At 35.7% G+C, this 15,912-nt stretch overlaps 1 protein-coding gene across 2 annotated transcripts in view; it reads right to left on the bottom strand.

Moving 5' to 3' along the window:
- Positions 1–15,912, bottom strand: part of MINDY2 (MINDY lysine 48 deubiquitinase 2) — a 62,545-nt gene that overhangs the window by 32,909 nt on the left and 13,724 nt on the right. For both annotated transcript variants that reach the window (XM_058541700.1, XM_058541699.1), the window contains exons 2-3: positions 14,538–14,595; positions 4,595–4,659 (exon numbers count right to left, since the gene is read on the bottom strand). In XM_058541700.1, coding sequence (XP_058397683.1) covers positions 4,595–4,659; positions 14,538–14,595 — 123 coding nt within the window. The remainder of the gene's footprint in view (positions 1–4,594; positions 4,660–14,537; positions 14,596–15,912) is intronic.

The following is a 15,912-nucleotide window of genomic DNA, read 5'->3' as shown; positions in this document are numbered from 1 at the left end:
AGAATAGTGGTTGCCAGGAGCTGGAGGGAGGGAGAGGGGGGAGTTGTTCAATGGGTACAGAGTTTCAGTTTTACAAGACAAACATACTCTAGAGATCTGTTAAACAACAATGTGAATATAACATTACTGAATTATACATTTAAAAATGATTGAGAGTAAATTTTATGTTTTGTTTTTTAACCACAATTAAATGAAAAAGAAAGAAATGAGCTATCAAGCCATGAAAAGACAGGGAGGAAATTTAAATGTATATTACCATGTGAAAGAAGCCAATCTGAAATGGCTACACATTGTATGATTCCAAATGATACTGTGGGAAAGGAAAAACTATGGGGACAGTAAAAGACGAGTAGTTGGCCAGGGGTTAGGAAGAGGCAGGGATGGATAGGCAGAGCACAGAGGAATTTTAGGGCAGTGAAACTATTCTGTATGGTACTATAATGGTGTATACATGTGATTATACATTTGTCAAAACCCACAGAATGTATAATACCAAGAGTGAACCCAGGGGCCGGCCCCGTGGCGTAGAGGTTAAGTGCACGCGCTTCCCTGCTGGCAGCCAGGGTTCGGATCCCGGGCACGCACTGATGCACCGCTTGTCAGGCCATGCTGTGGCGGCGTCCCATATAATGTGGAGGAAGATGGGCACAGATGTTAGCCCAGGGCCAGTCTTCCTCAGCTAAAAGAGGAGGATTGGCGTGGATGTTAGCTCAGGGCTCACCAAAAAAAAAAAAAAAAAAAAGAGTGAACCCTAATGTAAACTACGGGCTTTGGGTGATAATTATGTTTCAATGTAGGTTCATCAATTATAACAAATGTATCACTCTGGTATAGGATGTTGACAGTGGGGGAGGTTGTGTGTGGGGGGGCGAACAAAGGGTATATGAGAAGTCTCTGTACTTTCTACTCAATTTTGCTATGAACTTAAACTGCTTGAAAAGAAAAAAAGCCTCTAAAAATGACACAAATAGTGAGCAAAGCAAAACAGTGAGTCTTGGGAGGCTCTGGAAAAAAAGCATTCCAGACAAAGCAGACACTAGTGCAAAAACTCTGATGCAGAAATGAATTCAATACTGTGTTCATGGAACAACAAGGAGTCCAGCATGGCTGAACAAAATAAACAAAGTGGAATGTGGTGGGAAATGAAGTCTGAGAGAAAGACAGGCTGGATCACAAACACTTTTTAGCCAAATTAAGGAGTCATTCTGTCTGCATCAATTTCCTCAATAAATGAGGTCACATAAGTCTGCAATGAAGACTATTTTAAAACACATTTTTTTCTAAACATTTCAATACATTAAATATGGACATACTTATAGAGGATATATTTGATAAAACAAAGAAAAATCAATATATAAAATTTAATAAAATTCTACTTAATCCCTACTGTTAATCAGACACTGTGCTACATACTGAAGATATAAAATAGAGTGCTACATACTGAAGATATAAAATAGAAGTAGACTATAGCCTACTAGAGGGCTTATAGTAGAAAGGGTGAACATGAAATAAACCCTTTTATATTAAAACTAGGAACTCTCTCTGAAATCTGAAAAAGACGAATTTAGGTCATAAGAACGAAGTTTTGTTTTACCAAATAACTTATAAAATTCCATTCTAAGAGATTGTACAGTCTGAAAACAGAAATTATTCAAATGTTGTAAATGTATGAATGAAGAATTTGTAACAAGATAACATTGTTATATAGTCTTTGGCTTTCATCAGTTTCACCTCTTCCTAATAACTATGTTCCCCCAAAACAATATATTTTCTCAATCTTCCCAAAAGATGAACCCTTGAAAACAATCAGCTCGCATTTTTTTTCCCTTCAGTGTTTAAAAATTTTTCCTAAAGTCATAGCAATGATGAATCTGAGAAAATAGTAACAACAGTGAGTAATTGTAGGATTATAGTTCTACTACTACTAATTTTTTCTTCTAGATTCGTTAAACTCTTGGTTGTCCAATTTTCCTTCAGGGAAGGAAATTTCTGATAGGTCCTGGGCTCATGCTTACACCTTTATATATCTTCTACATTTTTTTTATAGATTATATGGCATTAAAACAACTAAATTGACACCATTTGATAATCTCCATAAAGTTAATAAAACTGATAAAAACTAAATTTATAAACAAAGGGTTGAAAAGGGTATTTCACCGTCTTGTTCCTCAATCCAAATTATGATAATTAATATTATAAAATATAAATCCTAGGGATGGTTGCTTACATCACAAGAAAGGATTACTATTTGTTCCTGTAAGCCAGTATTTAAATTGTTTCTTAGAATTTTTCCTAAAGGTATTTCTAACATGGTGAAATATTTTAAATTTAAATATAAAATATATTTTAAAATAAATATTTGCAGTCATTTAAAAACCTGTCATACACACACATACACACAGTATTTTCTTGTGTTGTCAGGGTATCTATCATTAAGCAAAACTGGAAAAAATACGTTATTTACTTTACAACTTCTGGAAAAGAGGTTTTAATTAGGAAGATTGCAGCTCTCTATTGGTCTTTCTAAAATTTAGGACATTTCTGCTCACATAAAATTATACAAAAAAGAACACTATTACATCACACTTGTGAAACATTCAACATCAGCTTCGACTCAGTCATATCATCAGCTTGGTACATACTACTCTCAGAACTAATGGTAATGTAATCATAATACCTTATCAGTAGTTTTAGAGCTTATTTTAAATGCAAGGTACTTTTGTGTGACATGTTTATAAGAAATGCAAGCGGTTGTTAGATATTGTTTATTTCACCTTTGAAACAAAACTTTACTTTCAATCATTTTCCAAGAATCTAGATCACCTTTTTTTTTTTTTTTTTGTGAGGAAGATCAGCCCTGAGCTAACATCCGTGCTAATCCTCCTCTTAAAGACTAGCTCTGAGGTAACATCTATTGCCAATCCTCCTTTTTTTCCCCCAAAGCCCCAGTAGATAGTTGTATGTCATAGTTGCACATCCTTCTAGTTGCTGTATGTGGGACGTGGTCTCAGCATGGCCGGAGGAGCGATGCGTTGGTGCGCGCCTGGGATCCGAACCCGGGCCGCCAGTAGCGGAGCGCATGCACTTAACTGCTAAGCCACGGGGCCAGCCCTAGATCACTTTAATGGAAGTGGATCCTGAGACTGCAAGACGGACTTGAAACAAACAAAATGCTGATATCATTTGCAAACACTCATCAGTCAAGATTTTCTCAAGACTGTGCAACAGAAGTAAAATGAACTTTGAGGTTGATATGAAACTGCAAATATCATCCATAATTCCTAATTTCAAGTTTTTGTATTAATCAAAATAGTCTCACTGATTTCAATAAGAAATGACATAAATTTGAACAAATGCTATAAATTGAAACTTATCACTTTATACTTACAAAATATCATTTACTGGTTTTATATATTAGAGGTTAGAGTAAGATGTCATTTGAAAAGAGGTTTCTATTGTGAAAAATGTTTGGAAATCATTGCTTTAAGCTACAAATTCCAATAGAATTTAAATGACTTAACATACCAATTTGGCTTTAGCTACAGATTTCCTACCTTACACAGTGATGCAATGCAACATGTTGGCTTTTCGATTCTATTAGAACTAGACTATCTGAACATTCAAATTCAAGAAATTTGCATTACTTAAGCGAGTTTTGCTTCCTTTTTGCCAATTTGATACTGGTAAAAGTATGTAAAAGAGGTTGCTTTGAAAGTAAACATAAAGGTTCCAATGATGTCTGTTTGTCCCTGGCTGATACTTACTTCCACTATAAAAATCTGACTCCTTTGTGCTTTCTATTGTTAAACAAAGGAAGAATACCAAAGAAAATGAAGCTCTGCTTGCTTTCTTCCAGCTCCAATAATTTTGAGCCTAGTGACTCCTCCTATACTACAGAACAGAATCTCTAAAGAACCTGCCAAGACAGGTGGACCCACTGAAACTATGAAACAGCAGATTTTCTCCTAATGACATACCCCAGACATCATTTGCTCAACTTTCTCCTAAATATCATTTAATTATAAAATATAAATAAATGAGGAAAGATGAATCAATGACAAATTCACTTGAAAGTCAAATTTTTGTCTGTGTCTGAGGAACAGTGGCCCTGAGCTAACATCTGTTGAGGAAGACTGGCCCTGAGCTAACATCTGTGCCAATCTTGCTCTATCTTGTACATGGACGCCACCACAGCATGGCTTGATGAGCGGTGCACAGGTCTGCGACCGGGATCTGAAGCCGCAAACACTGGGCTGCCGAATTGGAGTGTGCGAACTTAACCACTATGCCACCGGGCCAGCCCCTTGAAAGTCAATTTTTCAAGGAAAATACCAGGTTATCATTCTACATAGGTCTGTAGAATGATATCTATGTTTCATTCTATAAAGCATCGATGTTCATATAAAACAGATATCAGCAAAGTATGGCCCGTGGGCCAAATTGGGCTGTGAGCTAAGAATGGTTTTTACATTTTTAAAGAATTATAAAAAAAGAAAACAAAGAATATGCTTGCAAAGCCACTGAGAGAGACCAATGAATACATCCATAAGTTAAAAATTATATATTTTAATATAACAAAAATGGTGTCTATTACCTGCTCATAGTTTAAACGTTGAATTTCTGAAATTTCTTTTGGCTTTGCCTCAAGCATGTAATCTCCTGTAAAAAGAAATTGTGAAGTTGCCTTTTTAAAATATTACTTTTTTTCTGATCACAAAGGTAATAGATTTTAATTATAAATTGTACCAATAGGTGACATATAAAATTGACCCCCTGATTCCATTCAGAGAAAATCGATATTAACCGTTTGCTAAAGTCTCACATATTTTTTCAATGTACATACTGTAATCCTTTTGAACTTTCTTTTTCTTGCACTTTACAATATATGTAAGCATCATTCTATGTCACTACAATAAAGCTCTAAAAGGTTGTACCAAGTTTCATTGCTTTCAACAATATAATTATTACCTCCATTACCTTTCCAAAAATGGGTGTTACCAGTCTTCTAAATGTTTGCCATTCTGAGAAGTAAATAAAATTTTTTTGCATTTAAAAAATTGATTATCTTTTTATATATGTATTATTATTTGGTAGCATCTTTTTAATATATGTATGATGTTTAGTATATGTGGCACCTTTCAAACATATGTAGCACCACTTTACTATACATAGTACATTTTTATGTATGTTTTGCCTTTTTTATTATGTATTAACTATATATACTTCTTTTCTTTGAATTGCCTGTCTATACAAGTATCATTTTTTCTTATTGAACTATAAAAGCTCTTTTTCAATTAAAGGAATTAGAACATTTCCTGTGTGGTAAATATTTTTTTCCCATATTGGCTTCTGACCTTACAGTGATATTTTAGCTAATTTTTGCCATACAGAAATATTTAATTTTAACATAGTCAAATTCTTCTATTACAGCTTCTGGGTTGAATGTCATGTTTAGAAAGATCTTCACCTCTTAAGAGTATACAAACATTCACATATGCTTTCTTCATGTAATTTTATGTTTTACATTTGTCGTTTTTAATGTTTAAATCTTTAATTTATGTGGAATTTATTTTGATATAAAACAGTGATATATGGAACCAACTTCTCATCCAGCCTCTTAAATCACTAACAAGTTAATGAAATTGTTTTTAACATAACCTTTATTTTCTAATTCAAAATAATCTTCTAAAGAATGCATCAAGTATTCTCTTAAGCTTTTCAACTCTGATAACAAAAAGAATTCCTATGAACATCAATATATTATTATTTGTGCTTTTAATTAGAATTTCAAGATAGCAAAACCTAACTAGTAATTATTTTATTCTACATAGGTACAAGAACTCTAAAAGCACTAAATTAATTGATTCACAAAAATATATAAGCAAGTCTATTTAACAAATATTTTTGAGTCCTTACTCAAACATGGCACATTGTAGATTTATATGTTGAAGTTTTGATATAGCATTTAACTGAAAACTATCTTTGTTTTAAAGCAAATTCTATGCATTATTTACTCACATAATTGAGAATATAATTGCTGTTCTTGTATCCTATATTTAAGTTCAGTATTTATCGTGATAAAGGACTGTATATGCTTTCCTAACATTTTAGTGGGATCAAGATGCAAAATATTATATAATTCAATAATATTAAAGGACCCTGGATATACTATCATAGATTAAAGCTTAGATACTAAGACTAGAATAATTATTGGGAAAGACTCATATAAGCAACTCCTCTTTTCCTGAGACCAGGAAAAGTCTCCGGACAAGAGAAGAATAGCCTAGCTAAGGTAGGCAGCCTCTTAGATGTACCTCAATGATCCCCATCTCCTGGTATTCACACCTTTGTATAATCCCCCTCCGTTGAGTGTGGATTGGATTTATTGACTCACTTCTAGTGAATAAAATATGACAGAAGTAATGAGATGTCACTTCCAAAATTAGAATACAAAATATTGTGGCTTTTGTCATGGTGCTCCCTCATTTGTTCACTCTGAGGAAAGCCAGCTGCCACGATGTTCTGAGCTGCCTTACAGGGAGTCCCACATGGCAAGGAACTGAAGGAGGCCTCTGGCCACAGTCAGCGAGCAACTGAGGTCCTCAGTCCAACAACTTGTGAGGAACTGAATCCTGCAACAATCACGTGAGTAAGCTTGGAAGCAGATCCTCCTGAGTTGGGCCTGGAGGTGAGATTACAACCCCGGCTGACCCCCTGACTGAAACCTTATGAGAGACCTTAAGCCAGAGTCACTTAGCTAGGCTGCGCCCAGATTCCTGACCTACAGACACTGTGAGATAATAAATGTTCATTGTTTCAAGACACTAAATTGTGAGGTGATACGATATGCAGCAATAGATAGCTAGGTTTTTAGGAAAGTTTGCAATAAAAGAATCAGGTATTTTTAAAAGGCTGAGTTTGAGTTTCTAAGGGAGCATCTTTCAGTTTTAGATATCTAAATAAATCATCTCTTAAGAGTGCTGTTTTGTCTAGTTTATCTAATCTTTATATCTGAAATTGGTCAACAATACTATTTCAGTCAAAAAGTATTTATGGAGAGTCTATTATGCATTTAGTAATGGGTTAAAACAAATATTAAGAAATGTATGTTTCTCTTAAAAACTAATACTTCGGTTGGGCAAAGAACATACAAGAAACAGAGAATAAGATAATGATAAAGTATAACATAGTGTAAAATGTAATAAATGCCTTAAGTACCAAATGATTTTGAAAAGAGATACTGATAAAGCCTGTATCATTAGAAATATCCTTTGGAGGGGGTAGTATCTAAAGAGGATTCAGAAAAATGGGCAGAACTTGGCAAGGCAGTAAGGGAAAAAGCATTCTTTGAGGGAGAAAGAGTGATGGAAAAAGCACATTTAAGAAACATCATGCCCCAGCCCTGTGGCATAGCAGTTAAGTGCGGGCACTCTGCTGCTGGCAGCCTGGGTTCGGATCCCGAGTGTGCACCGGTGCACCGCTTGTCAGGCCATGCTGTGGCAGCGTCCCATATAAAGTAGAGGAAGATGGGCACAGATGTTAGCCCAAGGCCTGTCTTCCTCAGCAAAAAGAGGAGGATTGGCATGGATGTTAGCTCAGGGCTGATCTTCCTCACGAGAAAAAAAAAAAAAAAAGAAACATCATGCCATATGGACAGCTTATAAGAAGGTTTAGATATAAGATTTATGTTGCAAATTTGTGGGAAATATGATTGGATGAGTAAAATTGATCAGATTATAGAAAATCATAAATAATATGTTGATAAATTTGGCTGTTTGTAAAGGATCTTTATGTTTTTAAGTGGGCAAGTGAAGGATGAAATTGATGCTTTAGGAAGATAACACTGTTATGTAGGCTAATTTGGAGGAGAGAGGAAACAATAGAATTTGCAATAAATCATGTTGTGAAGTATCAGTATACAGAGAGAGGAAAGAATTTCAAAGAAAGAATCCATAAGACTTTGCTGCTAGTGGGATATTCCAGATGAACAGAAATCAAGAAATGAAAACCTGATGGCTACACTAGGCCATAAAGTGGAAGAGAGGGTTTGGCAGTAGTTAGCTTATCCCAGGTGAGCATTTGGAAAAGACAAGACATAGTCAACTCCGGGCAAAATTAAAATACTTCAACGCTGACCTCCCTATATAGTATTTATGTTCAAAAGATAAAATAAATGATCTTTGTAAAAATCAGACAACACGGCCATCTCAACAACTATTTTCCTTACTATAATACCATGCTAGTCTCATCATCATACAAACTATTTTGGATGGTTCAAGTCATAGCATACATTCTGGTTTTGTGTTGTGCTTTTCTACATTTCTTCCTACCCATTTTCTGCCTTCCACCTACACTTTTTCCCACCTTATTTTATTAGACCTCCTAGCACTTCCTAGATATCTTAGCTTGTCATGGTCCTTTCTCTATGCCAAAGCCCTCCAACAAGCCATGTCCATATTTGGCCTTCCTCTAATACTCTAGTAACAGAAATTCCCAAATTAAAATTTATTCCTCCTCTAACCTTTGCCAATCAAAATTCTCATTCCCTTGTGGTTCCACAGCTAGGTGCTAGGAAGGCAATTAATGGTTTCTCTTACAATCTTTCTTTTAGTGTTTGCTTATTAACTCAAAAGCATCTCTGGTTCCTCCAGAGAACTGCAGTAATCTCAAGGGAACATTCAAATAGCTTAGAAAATTAAACAATTTGTTCTTGCAGGATTGGCCCCAAATAAAGTTTACTTTCGGTGAGGCAGAGTCTTCAGAATCTCTTTTCTCACATCACTCTTGCTCACTTCTCCCCCACCTCCTATTAGGATCATACTTTCATGCTGTCCCTAGTAGCCGAGTCCTCTCACCTAGGACTTCCATACCTCTTTAGCTACCACAGATCTAGATATTTCTTCATCAATTTTTCTTTTTCCCTATTAAAATCCTCTACCCTACGTCCTGCTTCCTCAGGGCTTTGTTAGCTAACAGATAAATTTAATATACCAAGATGTGCTAATTATTTTCTTTCCAAGAAAAATACCATGTTAATATTTTCATAGTAGAGTACACTTATGCAACCACACTGACGGCATTTTTGACATCTCTAAATAACTTGCCCACAGTACATGCTCAGTAAATATTTGCTAGATAAGAAAAAGAAAAGAAAGAAATAAAAAGATAGGTAGTGGGAATTTCAAATACTATATCAAAAACACTTTTGAGTGGTGGAGGGAGAGGGAGGGATATACTTTCGAGTATATAAGCATTCTTTAAATCACATAAGAAGGTGCCCAGTTGGAGACAGCACATTATTTAACCTCTCTGAGCTTTGGTTTTCTCGTCTGTAAAATGAAGAGGACTTACAGTTTATGATGCTTTTATTTCCACTTCAGTCTTACCCTTTTCTACTATTAACACCTCCACACTTATGCCCTCTGGCTCTGCTCATGGGTCTCTGCCACTATGACTGTATTCTTCAGTTATGGGAACTAACAGCAAAAGAGCTTATTTTGTCTTAGAAGGTAAACAGACAAAGCCATGTAGAGTGGTGGTAATAACCAGCAGGGAGGAGGTTAGGTAAATGGAATCATCCTATAACAGCAGAGAAGAGCAGAGCCAGAATGAAGTTAGAAGCTGTGGAGCGGCAGCACAGTTTAGGTTAACACCATCCAATAGAAATATAATGCAAGCCACAAATGCAAGCCCTTATGTAACTTCAAATTTTCTGGTAGCCACACTAAAAAAAGTAAAAAGAAGGGGCCAGCCTGGTGGTGTCGTGGTTAAGTTCGCATGCTCCACTTTGGTGGCCCGGGGTTCGTGGGTTCAGATCCCAGGCCCAGACCTACGCACTGCTCATCAAGCCATGCTGTAGCGGCATCCCACATACAAAAGAGAGGAAGATGGGGACAGATGTTAGCTTAGGGCCAATCTTCCTCAGCAAAAAGAGGAAGATTGGCAACAGATGTTAGCTCATGGCCAATCTTCCTCACCAAAAAAAAATTAAATAAATAAATAAATAAATAAATAAATAAATAAATAAAGTAAAAAGAAATAGGTAAAATTAATGTTAATGATATATTTTATTTACCCCAGTATATTAAAAATATCATTTCAACATATAATCAATATAAAAAATTACTATTTTATATTCTTTTTTTTGCACTAAGTCTTTCAAATCCATTATATATTTTACACTTACAGAACATCTTTCTTTTTCTTTCTTTTTTTTTTTGGTGAGGAGGATTGGCCCTGAGCTAACATCTGTGCCCATCTTCCTCTATTTTTTGTATTTGGGATGCTGCCACAGCATGGCTTGACGAGCAGCGCGTCAGTCTGCGCCCAGGATCCAAACCCGCAAACCCCAGGCTGCTGAAGCAGAGTGTGTGAACTTAACCACTACACCACCGGGCCAGTCCCAAAACTCCTCAGTTTTAAAACTCATGCTATCACATGATACTACCATTATCCACCCACCTGGTTGCAGTCCTCTACCAACTTCTAGGTCAATTCCCCTCATTCCTAGCTCACTATCTTTCTCCAACACAAATCCTGCCATAATTTTGGTAATTTCAATATTCACAGAGATGATCTGTCTAATACCCTGGCCTTTGTGTTTTTTGACCTCTTCTCCAACAAAAATCTTGTATTCTACCTTATCTCAGAAACTCATTCCCCATGGTCATATGGCTTTGTCATTATCAGGCTCCAAAAATTCTTAAGCTCTGTTAAGGACCTATGATCCATTAATCCCATCACATTTTCCTTCAACATATTTATAACCTCATTTCCTCTTTATGCAACTTAAATTCTATGGTCCATCATTATAATCACTCTACACACACCTTCAATTCTCTAGAGTCTTTCTTCAACATACTCACTTGGCAAAAACCCAGCTCTGGTTAAATCCTGCTCCCCCAGTATTCAGGCCTATACTCATATGGCTGAATGTGACTGGGGAAATCATATCACCATGCTGGCTGGTCTCACTAACCTCAGAGGTAATGCCCAGGAATCATATTGCATCTTCCCATTCACTCTCCCACTCTTCTACACAACTATTTTATACCTTCCCTCTCATCTTCAACAACTCCTCCTTCATCCTCACTCTCAGCTGATGACCTGGTTTCCTATTTCACTGAGAAAATAAAAGCAGTTGAAAGACCCTCTATAAGCTACTACAACCACATCTACTCACCTACCTGCATCTATTTTTAATACATTCTATCTTCCCTCTTATTGCTATGGATGAACTATCTGTACTATCTAAGACTAATTCTTCTATTTGTCTAAAGTACTCTTTACAATTCCTTTTCTCTTTTCCAAAACAGCTTTATTGAGATATAATTCACATACCATACAATTAACCCATTTAAAGTGTACAATTCAATGTTTTTAAAGTATATTAACAGGATTGTGAAATCATCATCATGATCTAACTTTAGAACGTTTTTGTCCCCCCTAAAAGAAATTCTGTACTTTTTAGCAGTCAATCCCTATTCTCCCCCCCTTCCCCCAGTCCTAAGAAATCACTAACCTACTCTTTGTCGCTACACATTTGCCTATTCTGGATATTTCATATAAATGGAATCATACAATATGTGGTCTTTTGTGACTTGTCTTCTTTGACTTAGCATAATGTCTTTAAGGTTTATCCATATTATAGCATGTATCAGTACATTCCTTTTTATGGCTGAATAATATTTCATTGTATGGATATACTACATTTTGTTTATCTACTCATCAGTTGATGTATATTTGGGTTGTTTCCATTTTTTGGCTATTAAAAATAATGCCGCTATGAAAATTTCTGTACAAGTTTCTGTGTGGGCAGGTGTTTTTACTTCTCTTGGGTGAAACTGTAGAGTCATATGGTGATTCAATGTTTAACTTATTAAGGAACTGAAAAACTGTTTTCCAAAGTGGCTGCATTATGTTACATTCCTACTGGCTATGTATGAGGGTTTCCAATTTTCTCTTGCACCCACCCTAGCCAGGTTTTCATTCCATGCACTTGTCAAGGTTATCAATGACCTCCTTATGGCTCAATCACTGGTCAATTTTTTAGTCTTCATCCTGCTTGACCTAGTAGCAGCATTTGATTCAGCTACTCTCTCACTCTTCATTGAAACTCTTCTTCATTTGATTCTAGGAAATCAGTCTCCTATTTTTTTTCTGTTTGGCTGAGTACATCTGTTCTTCCTTCTTCCCCAATTTCTAAGCACCGGCATGTCGCAGACTCAGTCCATTGATCTCTTCCCTTGTCTATCTACATTCTTTCTCTTCATGATCTCACTCAGTCTAACTACCATTTATATATGTGGCCTGCTCCCAAGTGTATATTTACAGGCTAGATCTGCACTGTCCAACACATTAGTCAGTTGCTATACGTGGCTATACAAATTTAAATTAATTAAAATTAAATTTAATATTCAGTTCCTCAGTCATATTAGTTACATTTTGAGAGCTCAAGAGCCACATGTGGCTAGTGGCTACCAAATTGGACAGCAGAGATATAGAACATCTCCATCTCACAGAAAGTTCTATTGTACAGTGCTGATCTAGACCTCTCCTCTGAACTCTAGATTTATATATCCAACTGCCTTCCTGATATCTCTACTTGGATGTCAATAAACATCTCAAAACCAAAATCCTGAGGCTGGCCCAGTGGCGTAGCAGGTAGCAGTTAAGTTCACGCAGTCTCCTTCGGCAGCCCGGGCTTTGGATCCTGGGCGCGGACATACGCACTGCTCATCAAGCCATGCTGAGGTGACGTCCCACATAGAAGAACTAGAAGGATGTACAACTGTGACATACAACTATCTACTGGGGCTTCGGGGAGGGAAAAAAAAAAGGAAAAATGGAAGAAGACAGGCCACAGACGTTAGCTCAGGGCCAATCTCCCTCAAAATAAAAAAAAAAAACCAAAATCCTGACATTCCTCCCAAAACATATTTTTTCCTATTTCAGTTGATGTTAACTCTATCCTTCCAGTTGTTCAAGCCAAAAACCCTGGGGTGACCCTAGACTCCCCTCTCACTCTCACACCATATTCAACTAATAAACAAATTCTGTCAGTTCTATATCCAGAAGCTGACCACATTTTATAATCTCCACTTCTACTACCCTGTTTGAAGACATCACCATCTTTTGCCAGTTACAACAGCTTCCTAACTGATCTCCCTGCTTCTATCCTTACCCCTTTAAGTTCTATTTTCAACATAACAGCCAGAGAATTTTTGTTAAATTAAAAGTCAGATCACATTAGTCCTCTGTTCAAAATCCTCTAATGGCTTCTCAACTCACTCACAGCAAAAGTCAAAGTTGCTATAACAGCCTACAGGGGCCTATATGATCTGACCCCATTACCTCTCTAATCTCATCTCCTACTACTTCCCCTTTGCATACTCTTTGGCAGTCAATTCTGGCTGTTCCTCAAAAGCACCAAACATATTTCAACCTTCCCCATGAAATATAATTTAGAAATCACAAAGTTTAAGAATCACTAAGCTAGACTAAAAGAGGTATAAATAGAAATTCTATTTCCAGATATCTAGGTAGTCAAGCAACCTACCCATAACTATGAGGTTCCCTAGCCAGTGAATGAGATTAAATGATATTACGTACATAAAGAAAAGGATCTTCCAAAAGCTTCAATCTCAATTACTTCACTAAACCTACATCTCACAAAAAAGCAGTTGGCTAGTTGTCTGGAATGGTGTAGACAAACTAATCAGTTGACAAAAATTTTTTTTAATAAAAATTTAATTACTAAAAAACTGTAAGAATATGGATTAAGATTTCCTATTTGGTAATAGCATAAATATATGAATTTTTATTTGCTAAAGTGTATAAGACCACAATGTGATATATACAACTACCTGCTCTGTAAACAAGTGCTACTCAATGCAGCTGGTCTGCAAACTGTGTATTACTGGTCTGTTTTGAAATAAGAAGCTTGAGTAAGAATGCAATTCAATACACTGCTTCCTTCATCAAGAAAACTCTGCTCTGAAAAAATTTCAGATGAACTAAACAATGTGCTTACTAATGTAAATGTTTTACATTCTGGTACAAGCCCCAATCTCACTGCAGACTGGTAACTAACATTTCATAGACTGGCATAGGCCCAGGAATCATACTCTGGGTTGCACCGCTCTAAATCATCTCCTGGGTCTTTAATTCAAGTCTATGTAATATTTTTTAACACTTCCTACATGCGAGGTCAGAGTTTCCATGCCATTTCTCATTCTGCAATTTATTGAAATTAATATGTATCTTGTTGTTTTCTAGATGTCACCCAGTCTCCTTATTTATATTACAGAATTTTAATGCTGGTCAGAAAGAAGGCTTCGAAGAAAGAAAGAAAGAAGGCTTTAACATCCAAGAACAGTAGCATACTGATAAAATTTTTTAATTAAGAGATTCAAATTGTAATTTTAAAATAGATTATATCACAGCACTTCAGAAAGGTGAGATTTGGTAATATATTAGCTTTGAAAACTTTGTTTTATTTTGAAAGAGATAAAAATCATCCACTTTTCAACACTAACCTAAATATTCCATCAGTTGTTCAGCAGTTATGATTTCCATCATCGGTGGAAGTTTCACCTGAAAAACAAAGTATTTTTTCTATAAAATCAAATGATTTAGGTGATTAAAGTGTTTCTTCAGTCAGAAACAAAAGTATGTATGTGCATATATGTATCTACTATATGTATACATTAACACTCACATTATTAAAACCTTTATAACTAATCTTTATAAAATATAACCAAGTTAATCCTATCACCATAAAATTTACGGGGTGATACAAGAGCTCATAGAGACATTGAGAAATCCATTTTCAAAGCCAAAGTACTATGCCTTTCATCACCCACCATGATCGTAATTAGGTACATGCAACAATGTCCTGCATGATACAAAATGTGGTTGAAGGGCAGGAAGAGGAACCAAATGTGTTGTGACAGGTCACCCACGGAGCAGTTTTACTGAAGACCGGCTTGAATACAGCTCAATATTCCATTACTTAGTCTACCTTGGCTATTTTTATCATTGAATGGCTAAAATGAATACAGTATTAAAATATTAGTCATATACTGAAGAATTCACACTGTACAATTTCACTTGCAAAGTTTAAAAACAGGCAAAATTAAACTACATTGTTTAGAGCTGCACACTTGGTGATAAAACTATAAAGAAAAGTAAGGAAATGGATACTATAAAAACCAGGATTATGCTTAGCCCTAGGGGTGAGGAGTTATAGTTGGAAAGGGGCATATAAGAGGCTTCTGGGGTGCTGGCAATGCTCTATTTCTTGACTTGCATGGTAGTTCCACTGATGTTTGCTTTATAACTTGTTAAACTGGACATCTCTGGTTTATACACTTTTCTGTATGTGTTATATTTTACAACGAAAAGGTTAAAAGTAGGTACATACATTATAGTCATATTTAAGTTTATAAAGTTAATTCGGCTGCATAACACTAGTCTAAATTAATTTTTCAAATTAATTGTCATGTTGGTTACACAGATATTACAGCCAATGATTGTAAATATTTTAACTGACCTATTCAAAAGTATGCTTTGTGGTATATTCATAGAATAGGAGAAAAATAAATACTGTAGGATGGAAACTCAAACAAAGTAATATATCAATGATAGGAGAATAGCAACATAACTAAACATTCTTCTGGAATTATTTTTCAGGAATTATTTTCTGTTCAACCAAGGAAATCATTTAAATCAGCAATTTCTCCAACAATTCCCCCAAGTGTTGAAGAAGGTGCTCTGGGTGTTTGTGTTACTACATGTGGTAATCACATGTCACAATTTTTTGTTTGTTTTAATCAACAAATAAGACCTAAAAAAGATCCCTATAAAACAGAACAGTTTGAGACCCTCTGAGAGCATACATGACAGTTGATG

The sequence above is a fragment of the Diceros bicornis genome, chromosome 5, assembly GCF_020826845.1.
Source record: "Diceros bicornis minor isolate mBicDic1 chromosome 5, mDicBic1.mat.cur, whole genome shotgun sequence".
In the NCBI taxonomy this organism is placed as follows: domain Eukaryota; kingdom Metazoa; phylum Chordata; class Mammalia; order Perissodactyla; family Rhinocerotidae; genus Diceros; species Diceros bicornis.
The sequence above is the reverse complement of the archived record's forward strand: the minus strand, read 5'-3'. Positions and strand labels throughout refer to the sequence as shown.